Source organism: Eriocheir sinensis, chromosome 53 (assembly GCF_024679095.1).
Source record: "Eriocheir sinensis breed Jianghai 21 chromosome 53, ASM2467909v1, whole genome shotgun sequence".
In the NCBI taxonomy this organism is placed as follows: domain Eukaryota; kingdom Metazoa; phylum Arthropoda; class Malacostraca; order Decapoda; family Varunidae; genus Eriocheir; species Eriocheir sinensis.
The window spans coordinates 8802637-8818215 of record NC_066561.1 but is presented as its reverse complement, the minus strand read 5'-3'; the positions used below and the strand labels follow the sequence as shown (position 1 = coordinate 8818215).

At 40.7% G+C, this 15579-nt stretch overlaps 1 protein-coding gene across 1 annotated transcript in view; it reads left to right on the top strand.

The window, feature by feature from the left end:
* LOC126983325 (uncharacterized) overlaps positions 1-15579 on the top strand; it is an 85217-nt gene that overhangs the window by 1471 nt on the left and 68167 nt on the right. The window contains exons 2-3 of the mRNA XM_050836024.1: positions 3907-4957; positions 11164-11268. Coding sequence (XP_050691981.1) covers positions 3907-4957; positions 11164-11268 — 1156 coding nt within the window. The remainder of the gene's footprint in view (positions 1-3906; positions 4958-11163; positions 11269-15579) is intronic.

Genomic DNA, 15579 nt, shown 5'->3' with positions numbered 1-15579 from the left:
CGTCTAAAGTTATTCAAATCCACAGTTCTATCCACATTCTTCATTACCTTCGCAATCCTGAGTACGTCTATAGTTATTCAAATCCACAGTTCTATCCACATTCTTCATTACCTTCGCAATCCTGAGTACGTCTATAGTTATTCAAATCCACAGTTCTATCCACATTCTTCATTACCTTCACAATCCTGAGTACGTCTAAAGTTATTCAAATCCACAATTCTCTCCACATTCTTCATTACCTTCGCAATCCTGAGTACGTCTAAAGTCATTCAAATCCACAGTTCTATCCACATTCTTCATTACCTTCGCAATCCTGAGTACGTCTATAGTTATTCAAATCCACAATTCTCTCCACATTCTCCACTACCCTCACAATCCTGAGTACGTCTAAAGTTATTCAAATCCACAATTCTGTCCACATTCTCCATTACCTTCGCAATCCTAAGTACGTCTAAAGTTATTCAAATCCACAGTTCTCTCCACATTCTCCATTACCTTCGCAATCCTGAGTACGTCTAAAATCATTCAAATCCACAATTCTCTCCACATTCTCCATTACCTTCACAATCCTGAGTACGTCTAAAATCATTCAAATCCACAATTCTGTCCACATTCTTCATTACCTTCGCAATCCTAAGTACGTCTAAAGTCATTCAAATCCACAATTCTCTCCACATTCTTCATTACCTACGCAATCCTAAGTACGTCTAAAGTTATTCAAATCCACAATTCTCTCCACATTCTTCATTACCTTCGAATCCTGAGTACGTCTAAAGTTATTCAAATCCACAATTCTCTCCACATTCTTCATTACCTTCGCAATCCTAAGTACGTCTAAAGTTATTCAAATCCACAATTCTCTCCACATTCTCCATTACCTTCGCAATCCTAAGTACGTCTAAAGTCATTCAAATCCACAATTCTCTCCACATTCTTCATTACCTTCGAATCCTGAGTACGTCTAAAGTTATTCAAATCCACAATTCTCTCCACATTCTCCATTTCCTGTATTTTATTTTCCTCCTTCTACGCTTCCTTTTCCTTCCCTTATAATGCTTCCCTTCCTTTTCCATTTCCTTCCTATCATACATATTGCTTTTCTTCCTTTCATTCTCCTTTCCCTTCCTTTAAATTTTCCTTTCCTTCCTTTTCTTTTTCCTTTTCCTTCCTTTAAATAATGCTTTCCGTACTTTCATTCTCCTTTCCCTTCCTTTAAATTTCTCTTTTCTTTTCTTTTTCCTTTTCCTTCCTTTAAATAATGCTTTCCTTCCTTTCATCCTCCTTTCCCTTCCTTTAAATTTTCCTTTCCTTCCTTTTCTTGTCCTTTTCCTTCCTTTCATTCTCCTTTCCCTTCCTTTAAATTTTCCTCTCCTTCCGTTTCTTGTCCTTTTCCTTCCTTTCATTCTCCTTTCCCTTCCTTTAAATTTTCCTTTCCTTCCTTTTCTTGTCCTTTTCCTTCCTTTCATTCTCCTTTCCCTTCCTTTTGAATATACTTTCCTACCTTCCTTTCATCATTTCAGTATGTCATCCTTACTAAGTTAATCTATATGCATTTTAATTCACTATTTTTCTGCCTCCATTATTTTCTTTTCCTTATTTTTCCTTTCATTCTCAATTTCCGTCATCTTTTCAAATTTTCTTCCTTCCTTTTCTTGTCCTTTTTTCCTTTCATTCTCCTTTCCTTCTTCTGTTATCTCGTCAATGTCTTCCTTCCTTAATCTTGTTTCCTTCCTTTCATTCTCTATCTTTCTCTCCTTCCCACATCACCATTTCATTTCATACCTTTTCTTTTTTAACCTTTTTCTTCCTTTTTATTCTCTCTTTCTGTATCTGTCTTTCTATTTCCTCCCTCGTTTCTTGTCCTTTTCCTTCCTATCAATAATGCTTTCCTTCCTTTCCCTTTTCTTTTCCCTCCTCATCATTCTACTTTCCTTCCTTTCCTTCTGCCTTTCGTTCCTCTCCCTATTGCTTTTCTTCCTTTCCTTTTCCTTCCTTTTGAATATACTTTCCTACCTTCCTTTTCATCATTTCAGTATGTCATCCTTACTAAGTTAATCTATATGCATTTTAATTCACTATTTTTGGGGGGCTGCATCAAGAACCATTATTTTATTTTATTTATTTTTGCTGTTTTTCTCGTAATTTCAACACGTCATCTTTTCAAAGTAAAAGGTTTCAAATGAAGAAAAACTTTACAAGGAATTTTTGTCGTGTTTTGTGTTTGGTTAGAGCTTCAAACGCGCTGTACTGACTGTAAGATCGTCAATGCCTTGCTTCCTTAATCTTGTTTCTTCATTTCTTTTTACAACAGAGAGTCATTTCAACATAAAAAGTAGCAAATGTAAAAAAATCACTACTTTCTGCTCTAAAGAGTTAGAGGGCGATAAGATAAGGTCAGTTTCTAGATCAGGTTTGAATATGTATGGCAAGTCTGTATATTGTGGACACTGGTAAGATAAGGTCCTCTGTCATTCTACATAACTCTGTCTAATGCTAGTTAGGTTAGGTCAGCAGCTTAGGCTAGTCATGGCTTCCTTTAGTTTAGGTTTAGCAAGAATGAAATAAGGTCATCCGGGTGCCAGCTTGGGTGAGTGTAGTTCAGGTCAGGTCAGGCTTGGTTAGGTCAGGGGTATGCAGGAATAGGTCATCGGCTTGGGTTTAGGGAAGAATAAAATAAGGTCATGCAGGTGCCAGTAAGATAGTGCCAGCTTGGGTAAGTGTTAGTTCAGGTCAGGTTAGGTTAGGTTAGGTCAGGTTAGGTCAGGGGCAGGAATAGGTCATCTGTTTAGGTTTAGGCAAGTAAAATAGTGTTAGTTCAGGTTAGGTTAGGTTAGGTTAGGTCAGGGGTATGCAGGAATAGGTCATCTGTTTAGGTTTAGGAAGAATAAAATAAGGTTATCCGGGTGCCAGTAAGATAGTGCCAGAGGGGGTAAGTGTTAGTTCAGGCCAGGTCAGGTTAGGTTAGGTTAGGTTAGGTCAGGGGCAGGAAGGAGTAGGTCATCTGTTTAGGTTTGGGCAAGTAAGATAGTGTTGGTTCAGGTCAGGTTAGGTTAGGTTAGGTTAGATCAAGTTAGGTTAGGTCAGGTTAGGTTAGGTTAGGGGCAGGAAGGAGTAGGTCATCTGTTTAGGTTTGGGCAAGTAAGATAGTGTTGGTTCAGGTCAGGTTAGGTTAGGTTAGGTCAGGGGCAGGAAGGAGTAGGTCATCTGTTTAAGTTTGGGCAAGTAAGATAGTGTTGGTTCAGGTTAGGTTAGGTTAGGTTAGGTCAGGGGCAGCATGGAATAGGTCATCCGGGCGCCTTCAAAACGTCGTCTGCGTGAGTCAGTGTTACGTAAGGGACTCTGGGTTTGCCCGAATCTAGAGCAAGGGCGCTACGAGGAATAGGTCACGTAGCCAGCTATAATATAAGCCCCCCCCCCCCCCCCGTCACCACCCATCCCTCCTCCTCCTCTCCCTCCTCCTTTCCCTCCCCATTCTTCTTTTTTTGTTCCCTTCCTCTTTTTCTCTCATCTACTTCTCCCTCGTCTCCGGCCTTTTATTTTTTTATTTTTATTTTTTATTCTTCTTGTTCTTGTTCTCTTTTTTCCTGTTTTTCTTGTTCTTCTTCTGTATGTTTTTCCTTCTCTTGTATGTAATCCGACCCACTGCATACCTCCTCCTCCTCCTCCTCCTCCTCCTCCTCCTCCTCTTCCTCTAAAGTCTAAACCATTCCCGTTCCATGTCTTTTTATCTCCTGCTCTTCCATTTTTTTTGTACTAATCCATATTTTTCTTCCATCGGCCTATGTTTTTTTATGTAGGTGTATATAATTATCTCTCTCTATCAATCTATCTATCTATCTATCTCCATCTCCATCTCTCACCCAAAGAATCCTCATAATCCTCATGATATCCTTTGTGTCCTTGCAGACTGTGGGTGCCTGCGGGCCCTGGGGACTCAGCGGCGCCTACAGGTCAGCGGCACTCATCTCCCGCCGCCTGTGGTCCGCCCAGAGCTGCAAGGACGCCGCTGAAGGGGAGGCGGCCGGGGGAAGGGACGCGGAAGACTCACCGGGTGGGTTGTGCGAGGAAGCGAGGGCCGCGAGTTCGAGGACCAGCGGGAGGAGCTCAAGAAGTCACTCCCTCGACAACGTTCTCGGCGGAGGTCTTTTGTCCCACACCCATGCCCTGCCAGACGCCCACGGCCTCGGCGGGGACAAGGACAAGGACGAGGGTGTCTGTCTAGATACCCCGACGGTCAGAGGCACCGAGGCGAAGCACGCGAACATTAGTAAGGGAAGCAGCGCCGCGCAGGGCCGCCGCCAGAATGAGATAACACAGACCGAGGCTCCAGCTTCAGAGGACCTCCGAGGCCGGAATGGAAGGAAGTTCGGGCAGGGCGATCTACTGTCCGACGCAGGAGTAGCAGACGGCTCCAGGCCAGGTCCGGACACCAAGCTGGAGCCCTCCACGGAATCCCAGCGGCGGCCCTTCTTCTTCCTCCCTTCAGAAGACGAGGACGAATGCTACCACACCGAACAGGACCTCCAGAAAGACCCCGACCTCTACCCTTACCCCAAGACCGGCGGGCAAGGACTTAGCGACAGCCACGCCCTCGCCACCACAACCTCACACCCCACCCTGAGCCACAAGCCCCCCGCCGCGCCGTCCTCCCCAAGAACCGCACACAAGAACTCCGTCACTGAAGGGTCGGCGGAGATCAAGAACCGAATCCGATACTGTCTTCAGCGAGCTCGGAGCCGGAGTTCATCGCTCTCCGGCCTTGGTAGCTTCGAGGCAGGACTGTACCGTCTGGAGGGACTTCTGGAAGGCGGTAACAAGGTGGAGGAGACGCCATCTGTTGAGAACTTCCTGAACCGCTATCAACAGTCGCTGTCCTACTCCAGCCTGCCCGTCACCCGCCCGCGCCCAACGGAGAATGTGATGCCTAAGAAGTTCAAGGACGCCGGCACCATCACAGGTAAGGCCGATGGTAGACAGGTAGATAAGAGGGTGATATTATGCTACCTGTAATCAGTGTTAGGCTTCGTTTTCTTCCTCCTGTCTACTCCTCTTTTCCCTTCCTTACATAAGAACGTAAGGAGTCTGCAAGCTCCTCCTCTTCTTCCTCCTTTCTCCTCCTCCTCTTCCTCCATCTTTACCTCCTCGGTTGTGTTTATTTTCTCTTCTAAGGATAATGCATTCGCTCGTCTACTCTTCCTCCTCCTCCTCCTCCTCCTCCTCCTCCTCCTCCTTCTCCCATCTATTTCCCATTACCTGTCTCTCCTTAGCTGAGAAGAAAGCAATTACTCCACACGTTCGTAAGGAGGAGGAGGAGGAGGAGGAGGAGGAGGTGGAGGAGGAGGAGGAGGAAACGTAATGAGGTCGATAAATAAGTTCCCATACTGAGAAGGGAAACATATGAGAGAGAGAGAGAGAGAGAGAGAGAGAGAGAGAGAGGCACCCCCTTTCTCTCTCTCTCATTCCAATGACGCAGAGAGTGCCAGAAATACACACACTCTCTCTCTCTCTCTCTCTCTCTCTCTCTCTCTCTCTCTCTCTCTCTCCAGTATTCCTTCCCCTTCTTCTCTTTTATCTTCCTTTCCCTTTTCTTCCTATTCACTTCCTCCCCTTTATCAGTCCCTCCCCTCACTCCTTCCTCTTCCTCTTCCTCTTCTCCCCTCCCTCCCCTTCCTCTTCTCCTCTTCCTCCTCTTCTTTTCTTCTCCCCCTTCCCTTCTTTCCTCACCAATTATTCCTCCCATCATCTCCCCTTCCTTCACACATTCCTCCTCCTTTGTCTCCCCTCTTCCCCTCCTCCTCTTATATTTCCTTCCTCCTCCTCCTCCTCCTCCTCCTCTTCTTCTTCTTCCTCTTCCTCCCCTTCTCCCCTCGTCTTAGTCTTGTCTGGTCGTATAAATAGCAGACTTACCACCAGCAGAAGCAGGCAGACAGCGGGGAGGCCAGCAGGAGAGAGAGAGAGAGAGAGAGAGAGAGAGAGAGAGAGAGAGAGAGAGAGAGAGAGAGAGAGAGAGAGAGAGAGAGAGAGAGAGAGAGAGAGAGAGAGAGAGAGAGAGAGAGAGAGAGAGAGGCAATACTAACACAACCTCTACGAAAGCTTAACAAATGTGGGTGTGTAGGCCCAGAAATGGTTCAGAATATAGGCCTATCTCTTTGACTGTTCATAAGCCTTGTCAAAACTATCACTAGGCTCATAAAACTACCCATGGCAGTACTAACACAACAACGAAAGCCTTATCAATTTGGGTATGTAGGCCCCAATAATTATTCAGAATATAGGCCTATCTCTTCGACTGTTCAGAAGCCTTGTCAAACTATCACTTGGTTCATGAAACTACCCATGGCAATACTAACACAACAACTTCTACGACAGCCTTATCAGATACGAGCGTGTAAGCTCTGAAATGCACGGTGCAGAAGGCTTGTCAAACTATCATCAGGCTCATAAAATTACCCATTGCCATTTCAACACAACTACGAAAGCCTTATCAGATGTGGGTTGTATATATGCCCCTAGATGCTTGAGAGTACGGACGTGATCATTCTGGTACGGTCTTGACAGAGGGGAACCCAGTGCCGGCTGACGCATGCGCAGATGGGGCGTGTCGGCAAGAGAGGGGAATAGAGGATAGGTGGAGTCGGGTGGTGCTGGGCATGTGAGGGGGAGTAGGTGGAGGGAGGAGGGTGGCTTGGCAAGGGTAGGGAAGGGGGCGTGGTGGTGGGGCCTCAGTGTTGCTTAAGACGTGAGGGGAGGAGGGCGTGTGTGTGTTGTGTTGCCAAAGTGTGTGTGAATGAACGCTTGGAAGGGTTTAAAGATTGGTTTATATTGTTTATTTACTAGAGGAATTGTTTTTAGTTGAGTTTCTGTTCGTTTGAGTTCAGTCGGATGGGTTGGAAATCGATTAATCCACACAGCAATTTATTTTAGGATTTGCTCGGTGACCATATTGATTTATTTTCACGGGGAATAGTTTGGAGTTTATTGATCTCCGTTTTATCGTTCTTTAATTGTTACTATTGAATGGGTTAGGAACTGATTGATTTAGAGTGCTTATTTTTGGGGGTATTGGAACTGTTTTAACCGCTTTCATTTGTTTTGTTACTAGAGAAATGGATTAGAATTCAACTCTCCTCGTCTTATGTCCATTAAAACGTTCTATTAATGGCTACCAGAGCATTTTGACGTATTAAAAGTCCTGTGAACATTATTATTACCACTTATAGAAATACTTGAAGCGCTGGTATTGTTGTTTATATTGTTATTATTATTATTATTTCTATGGGCGATAAAGATCATGTGTGTTCAACGAGGCTCCTTTTTAATATTTACGTCCAGAAGGTGACCTGTTTATTTTTTACAGCAAAGGAGACAGCTCAAGGGCGTAAAGAAAAATATTAAAAAAAATAGCCCGCTACTTACTGCTCCTGAATAGAGGTCAAAGGAGTGTCCAAAAAGAGAGGTCAATTTCGTTGTTGTTGTTTACTTTCCTTAGAGTATTTTTATTGGTCATTTATTTAGGCGACAAGGATTAGTACATCTCGAGGGTGGAGGAGGATGTTAATGAATGCGTGCTTTGCTTTTTAATGTTAGTCACGATGTCCTGAGGCTGACCTTTACACGCACTCCTTGCCTTGAGTAGAGCCTTGAGTAGTGGTGGTGGTGGTGGTGGTGTTGTTGTTGGTGGTGCTGGTGGTGGTGCTGGCGGGGGTAAGGTAGTGGTGGTGGTGTCGGTGGTGGTGGTGGTTGTGTTTGTGTTGTTGTTGTTGGTGGTGGTGGTGGTGCTGGTTGTGGGGGCTGTGTTGTTGTTGTTGTTGGTGGTGGTGGTAGTGAATGGGCGGGTGGTGGTGGTGGTGGTGCTGGTGGTGTCGCTTAAGACGGTGTGACGCAAGAACTCTCAGTAATAATTAAGTTCAAGTGTCTGTTAAAATGCTGTGTGGCGAAAAGTTGACGACGGGGTACCCAGTTCTCACCATGCACACCAAACTAAGAGCGAAAGAAGCTTAGGGGATTCAGTAACATACAGTAACCCCAAGACGGCGGCAGTATTTAAAGAGTAGCCCCCAAAAAACTGAATGATCTATATATGTAGTCACTGCCAACCTTAGCATCGTAGCATGAATATAGTTACGCCACATAAGAGATGTTTTAACTATCGTCTGTATATAGATTCAACTGCAATCTGGAAGTGTTGATATATTTCTGCCATACAAAACACGACTGAATTTTGGACCGTCTATATAGAATTCCACCGCCATTTAAGTGTTTTAATAATATTCCTTTTCTTGTCATGCGATCCAACATTTCAGCAGAAGTTTGTATAGAGAAAATAAGGAGGACGAGCAAGAGGAGGAGAAGGAGGTGGGAGAGGGAGAAAGGGGAGAGAGAGGAGTGGGAGAGAGAGTGGATGTGATAACTGAAGGGAGTGAGGAGGCAAGCTGGAGTGATGGAGTAGAGGATGGAGGAGACATTCTATACAGGTAAACAGCTTAATTAGAATTGCAACACCTGTGATTTTTTTGTCCAGGTAGTGTTAGGGTTTGGTAATTAGTTTGTTAATTGCTTGCTCTTTGTATTGATGATGTTGTTATTATTATTATTATTATTATTTTTTTTTTTTTTTTATACAGAAGTTTATTCGTATTTAGAATGTTATGATTAGTTATTTTTTATCATCCACACTCGTTTTCTTGTTCTTGTTCTTGTTTTTTTTTTTTTTGTTCTTTTGTTGTTCTTCCTGTTCTTCCTCTTCGTCTGCTTCCCCCATATCTTCTTTTTTTCTTTTCTATTTTTTCTTCTTTTGTCTTTTTTTAATTTCTTCTTTTTCTTCTTCTTCTTCTTCTTCGTCTTCTTCTTCGTTTTCTTCTTCGTTTTCTTCTTCTTCTTCTTCTTCTTTCCATAACAGTCTTGTGGTGAGTTCCTTAATCTTGTTTTTTTTTCCTTTTGTTTACCTTACCCGTGCCAAGGTGGGCTGTTACTCTCTCTCTCTCTCTCTCTCTCTCTCTCTCTCTCTCTCTCTCTCTCTTTGCCAAGACTTCCTATAAAAATGAACACACGTGATTGCCTCTGATGTGTGTGTGTGTGTGTGTGTGTGTGTGTGTGTGTACTTCTTACCTTTTTCTCTATTTCCTTTCAGCATTTCTTCCCCTCATTCCATCCCCTTTTCCTTTTTTTTATTTGTTCCTTCCTTTCTACCTTCCTTCCTTCCTTCCTTCCTTCCCTACTCCCTCCTTCCTGCCTTCCTTCCATCCTTCCTGCGTTCTTATGTTCTATGTTCTTATGTTCCTTCCTTCCCTACTCCCTCCTCCCTGCCTTCCTTCCTTCCTTCCTTCCCTACTCCCTCCTTCCTGCCTTCCATCCTACCTTTCTTTTCTTTTCTTCCTTCCCTCCTTTCTATCACCCCTTCCTTAATTCCTTCTTTTCTCCCCTCCCTCAGTTTTTGCCTCCCTTCCTTCCCATCTTATCATATCACCACCATACTAACACACTTCTAAAGACAAACACTTCACCTTATTGCTATTATACAAAGCAACAACGCTATGTCCTTATCACGAGTGTAGAAATAACATACATTAAGTGCTATTGAATATTTGTAAGCAGATATCAGGTTTTCTTTATCATTTCAATCTATTTCTTTTTAGGGGTTACTTTGTCTTATTTCTTAATGATTTATTGTTGTTGTTATTTTTAAAGGAGCATTTATTTACTTATTTACTTATTATTTGGTCACTTATTTAATTATTTACTTATTTTTAAAAGGGTACTTATCATTACTTCTCAGCTATTTATATTCTAGTTGCTTTGGAGAGAGAGAGATTGAGCGTTATATAGGAATTTTGCAAGACCCTCATATATGATCACAAATTCACATCTCTCTCTCTCTCTCTCTCTCTCTCTCTCTCTCTCTCTCTCTCTCTCAATGCCAGATTTTCTTTCACGCCTTCATTCCTTTGTTTTCTCTTTTCTCTTTTTATTTTATTTTTATTTTATTTTTTTATATTCTTTTTATATTCTTTTTATTTCTCTTTTTATCGCTTTGTTTTGATGCCAAGTAATGTTTCTCTGTACCTCTTTTCTTCTTTTATTATAAGTGTGATTGTTAAGCCTTATTTTTTATTTTATTTCCGTTTATATTTTTCTCTTTCTCTTTGCATCTCTCAACATTCTTCCTTCCTTCTTCTACTTCCTTTTTCTTTCCTTCATCTTCCTTTTCACTTTCATCTTCTTCATTCTCTTCCTTTTCTTCTTCCTCCTCTTTTGTTTTGCTATATTTTCTTTGCGTTATATTTCTCCCTTTCTTCGCATCTCTCAACATTCTTCGTTCCTTCTTCTACTTCCTTTTTCTTTTCTTCATCTTCCTTTTCACTTTCATCTCCTTCCTTCTCTTCCTTTTATTCTTCCTCCTCTGTTTTGTTTTAATGCCAAGTAGCTTTTCTCCGTTTTTCTCTTCTTCTATATTAGCGTTACTGTCAAGACCTTTTTGTCATTGCTGTCGTGAAGGGGAAGTGAAGGGCGAAGGAGTAGGCAGGGGAAGGGAGGTCAATAAACGTTTGGCAGATTTTCAGAATAGGGGGTTGAATCCTATTATATCTTAAGCCTAATTTATCGTTCAAGCTGTATCTCTTCTCCTTTAGCTTATTCTTTTCCTTGTTTTCGTTCTTTTTTTATATTATGTTTTTTTGTTTGTTTTTGGTATTGTTGTTCTTGTCCTTGTTCTTCCTGTTTTAGTACGTATTTTTCCTTGTTCAAGTTCTCTTTGTTTTCTTGTTTTCTCGTCCTTCGTGTTCTTGTTCCAGTTATTTTCTTCTTTTTTCTTTTTTTCATCATCATCGTCTTCTTTTCCTTCTTCTTTCTCCTCTGATTCTTCTTCTTCTGTTTCGTTTTCCTTTTGTTTTCTTGTTCATTCTCTTCTTTTTCTTCGCCTTCATCTTCATTTTCTTTCTCCTTTTTCTTCCTTCTCTGTTTCTTCTCTTTTTATCTTTTTTCTCCTGAACCTCCCTCCTCTCCTATTAACTCCCGTCATCATCTTTCTCTTTCATATCCTCATTTTCTTCTTATCTCTCCCTAACTAGGCCACTAAGGTGTTGAGAGAGAGAGAGAGAGAGAGAGAGAGAGAGAGAGAGTGAGAGAGAGAGAGAGAGAGAGACTACCCCTATCCTACCCTTGCAGATGTGTGTACGGGAGACAATGTTGCAGAGGTCGAGCTGATCAGTTTGGTTCAAGAGCAAATTCCCTGCTACAAGTTACGGGCGGACACCATCACCGAGTTCTCAGGTAAGACACTGGTAGTTGCAGTAGTAGTAGCAGTAGTAGCAGTAGTAGTAGTAGTAGTTAGTGTTCCTTCTGACAATGGGACCAGTTTTCACCTCTATCCTATTGTCATCTGGCTACGTTGATCTTATTACAAAATTTCGTGTACTAAGGGCGAGAGAAAGGTCCGAGGTTTATAGATGTTTACCCTATAAGACCCGTTTTCTCTAGTGGCACGTGCGTTTATTATTGCAAGGCACACTTAGACATTTATAAGGTTTATTTTTCCTACGCCGTGTTTGCAAGTGTGAAAGGGAAGAGAGGAAACCCGAGATAACGAAGAAAAGATAGGAAAACTGAGGCGTGGAAGACTTGAAGGGAGGAAGATAAGATAACAATTGAAGAAAAGGAACTGAAATGACTAACGAAGATGCAGAAGACAAGTGGAGGAGAGAGAATAAGATGAAGAGGTTGAAAAAGAGAAATAGCAATGGAAGGAAGAAAGAGAAAACAGGAAGGAGAAAGAGGATTATGAGGTGCCTGGAAAAAGATAAATTAAAGTGGAAGATTTGAAGGAAGAAAGATAAGATAACAATTGAAGAAAAGGAACTGAAATGACTAACGAAGATGCAGAAGACAAGTGGAGGAGAGAGACTAAGATGAAGAGGTTGAAAAAGAGAAATAGCAATGGAAGGAAGAAAGAGAAAACAGGAAGGAGAAAGAGGGTTACGAGGTGCCTGGAAAAAGATAAATTAAAGTGGAAGGAAAACACACGACAGAGAGAAAAGTGAGACTGAATTGAAAGTTTTGTTTAAGAGAAAAACTGACGATGAAAGGAAGAAAGAGATTACAGGAAAGAGAAAGAAAGCTAGAAGTTGTCTGGAAAAGGAGAAATAAACATGAAATTAAGACAGGATAAAAGGAAGAAGGGAAACGTTTGAAGTTGATGGAAAATAAGAAATGAGAGTGAATAGAAGATGAGAAAAAGCCTGGAGGAGAAGAAAGCAACATTAAAGTAGAAAACAAGAGAAGACAATAGGAAGAAAGAAAATTAGTTGGAGGAGGAAAAATAACAGAGGAAGAATGACACAGAGGACAAAGGAAGAAGACTGAGGAGGGAAGGAAAACATTGGGATTTACCTGGAAAAGAAAAAAAAACACTGGAAGAAATAAATAAATGACAAGAAGGAGAAAGAAGGTTAGACGTTGATGAAGAAGAAAAATGACAGGGAGAGAAAGACAGAGGAGAAGGGAAGAAAGAGACGGAGGAGGAGGGAGGGAGAAGGTTGGAAATTGCTTGGAGAAAAGAAGAAAGGAACGTGAAATTGAGGAACAAGAGAAGAGTAAGAAATAAATAAGTTAGAAGAGGAGAAAATAATTGAGAAAAATGGAAGAGGGGAGACGGAGGAAGGAGGGAGAAGGTTGGGAGTTGCCTGGAAAAGGAGAAATAGCAAAAAGGAAAAAAAATACTGGAATGAGAGAGAAAAAGTTGAAAATTTGACGAAGAGAAGAAATAAGAAATACACATGAAAGAAACAGAGAACAAAGGAAGGAGATGGAGGAAAGTTGAAAAAGGAGAAGGATGTGAGTTGCCTTGAAAATGAGAAATAGCAATGGAGGAAAGAAATGACATAAAGTTGAGAAAAAGGGTTGGAAAAGGAGAAAGGAGAGCAGAAAGACAACAAAGAACAAAGGAAGGAGACTAAGGAAAGAAAAATATTGGGAGATGCAAAGAAAAGGAGAAATAAAAATGAAAGCAAGACACGAGAAAAATAAGAAAAAGGGAAAGAGTTTAAAGTTGCTTGGAGGAGGAGAAATGACGGTAAAAGAAAGAAAGGGAAGAAATGGCGAGAGGGAGAGTTAGGAGTTGCCTGGAAACGAAGAACGGAACATAAAAGGAAAAGAAAGAGAGTTGAAATTTGTCTGAGAGAGGAGAGAAATAAAACTGGAAAAAAGATAAAGAGGACAAAGAAACAAGAAAGGAAGAGAGAAGATAAGACAGAATAAAGAAAAAGACTTGCAAGACGAAAAAATAATGTTTGAAAGAAGAAAAATCAGACAGAGGACAAAGGAAGGAGACGGAGTAGAGTTGCAAGAGGGGAAGGTTGCAAGAAGCTGCCTGCTGTTACATAATGCCTTGCCCTTTGAAGCCCTCCTCGAGTATAGACCCACCGCCCTCCAGCCCTCCTGCCCCCCTCCTCCACCTGCCCCTCAAGACACACCTGTATACCCTGCTCCAATTACCTTTACCTGGAGACGCGAAGGAAAGAAAGAGAGAAAAAAATGGATGTTGATGGAAAAGAAAAATAATGAGAGTGAAAGGGAGAGGGAAAGGCTTGAAAGAGGAGAAAGGAAAAATGTATATGTATAGAAATCAATGTAGTGGTTTATTAGTGGTCCAAGTTTTGTTTTTTATTTTTATTTATTTTTTGTTTAAGCACAGGAATGAAAGAAAAAAAAAACGTTGGAAAAACACACAAGATAACGAATAGCGGTTTATTAGTGGTCCAAGTTTTCTGTTTTTTTATTTTTTTATTTATTTTTTGATTATAAGCACAGGAATGAAAAAAAAAAAATGTTGGAAAAACACACAAGATAACGAATAGCGGTTTATTAGTGGTCCAAGTTTTTTTTTTATTTTTTTATTTTTTTATTTATTGTTTATAAGCACAGGAATGTAAAAAAAAAAATAAACGTTGGAAAAACACACAATTTAACGAATAGATTAGAAAAGAACGAAATCTTGGGTATATATTTATCTACCTATGGTTATATCTGTTTTTTTCTTTATTTGTATCTCGTTCTATCGATCCATTTACCTCAGTCTGTCTTTTTAAATCTATATATCTTTCTATCTATTTATCCTATATTCCGTTTCTTTCCTCGTAGATCAGTGATTGTGTTCTGGATAACAATCTCGATAATGCTTGTGATAAGTGTGTTAATGATTGATCGATAACTGTTGTGCTCTGGATGAAAAATTTTGAAAGTAAAGATTGGGATATGATTTCCTGCGTGACTCTTTAACTATTTAACTAACTAACTTTCTAACTTATCTGTTTCTAACTAAATATAACTAACTGTCTAAATATCTATCTGACTAACTGTAACTAACTATCTAACTAACTTTCTAATTCTCTATTTCTAACTAAGCATAACTACTTGTCTAAATATCTCTATCTGATTAACTATAACTAGCTATCTAAATATCTCTCTGACTAACTAACTAACTATCTAACTCTGTCTAACTAGCTATCTAACTACCTAATTTTCCTGACTAACCATCTAACTAACTTTTTAAATCTATCTATTTCTAACTAAGGATAACTAGCTGTCTAAATATCTCTAACTAACAAACTCTACCTAACTCTGTCTAACTAACTCTCTAACTACCGAATTATCCTGACTTTAACCATTTAACTATCTAACTAACTTTCTAAATCTATCTATTTCTAACTAAGCATAACTAGCTGTCTAAACATCTCTAACTAACAAACCCTATCTAACTCTGTCTAACTAACTATCTAACTGCCGAATTATCTTGTATTTAACCATTTAACTATCTAACTAACTTTCTAATTCTATCTATTTCTTAATAAGCATAACTAGCTGTCTAAATATCACTGTCTGACTAACTAAATAACTCTATCTAACTCTAACTGTCTAACTAACTTTCTAATTTTCTATCTATTTCTAACTAAATATAACTAGCTGTCTAAATATCTGTCTGACTAACTAACTAACTCTATCTAATGCTAACTGTCTAACTATCTCATTCTCTATCTATTTCTAACTAAGCATAACTAGCTGTCTAAATATCTCTAACTAACAAACTCTTTCTAGCTCTGTCTAACTAACTATCTAACCACCGAATTTTCCGATGAATAAAACGAACGGCGCTCAAAAGCCTGTATTTCTGCATTAATTTGACCTTCATACTTGTCTCTTCTTGCACTGTCCCCTGGCACTGTCGTCTGGCACTGTAGCCTTGCATCATGATCCCTCCCATGCACAACACTTCACGAGACAACAAGGTGCCTCACTAACTCCCTTGGCACCTGTGGCGAGGCGGTGTGCCAATGTAATCGCTCAGCCAGGTACCACTTCTATCTACCCCTCCTCCGACTTGCCTGCCTGCCCACTACCCATCACCCCGTGCCTTCTTGTCTTAGTCATGTGGGTTGAAGATGGTTGGAGGTTAGGTTAGGTTAGTGGAGGTCATTTTATTGCCGCTTTCGCTATGTTGTTGATTTTAGAGTTGATTAATGTAAAGAGAAGCCTAAGAATAGAGAAAATAAAAATCACAGGCTAAGTTTGATTTAGAGAGGTGTGAGA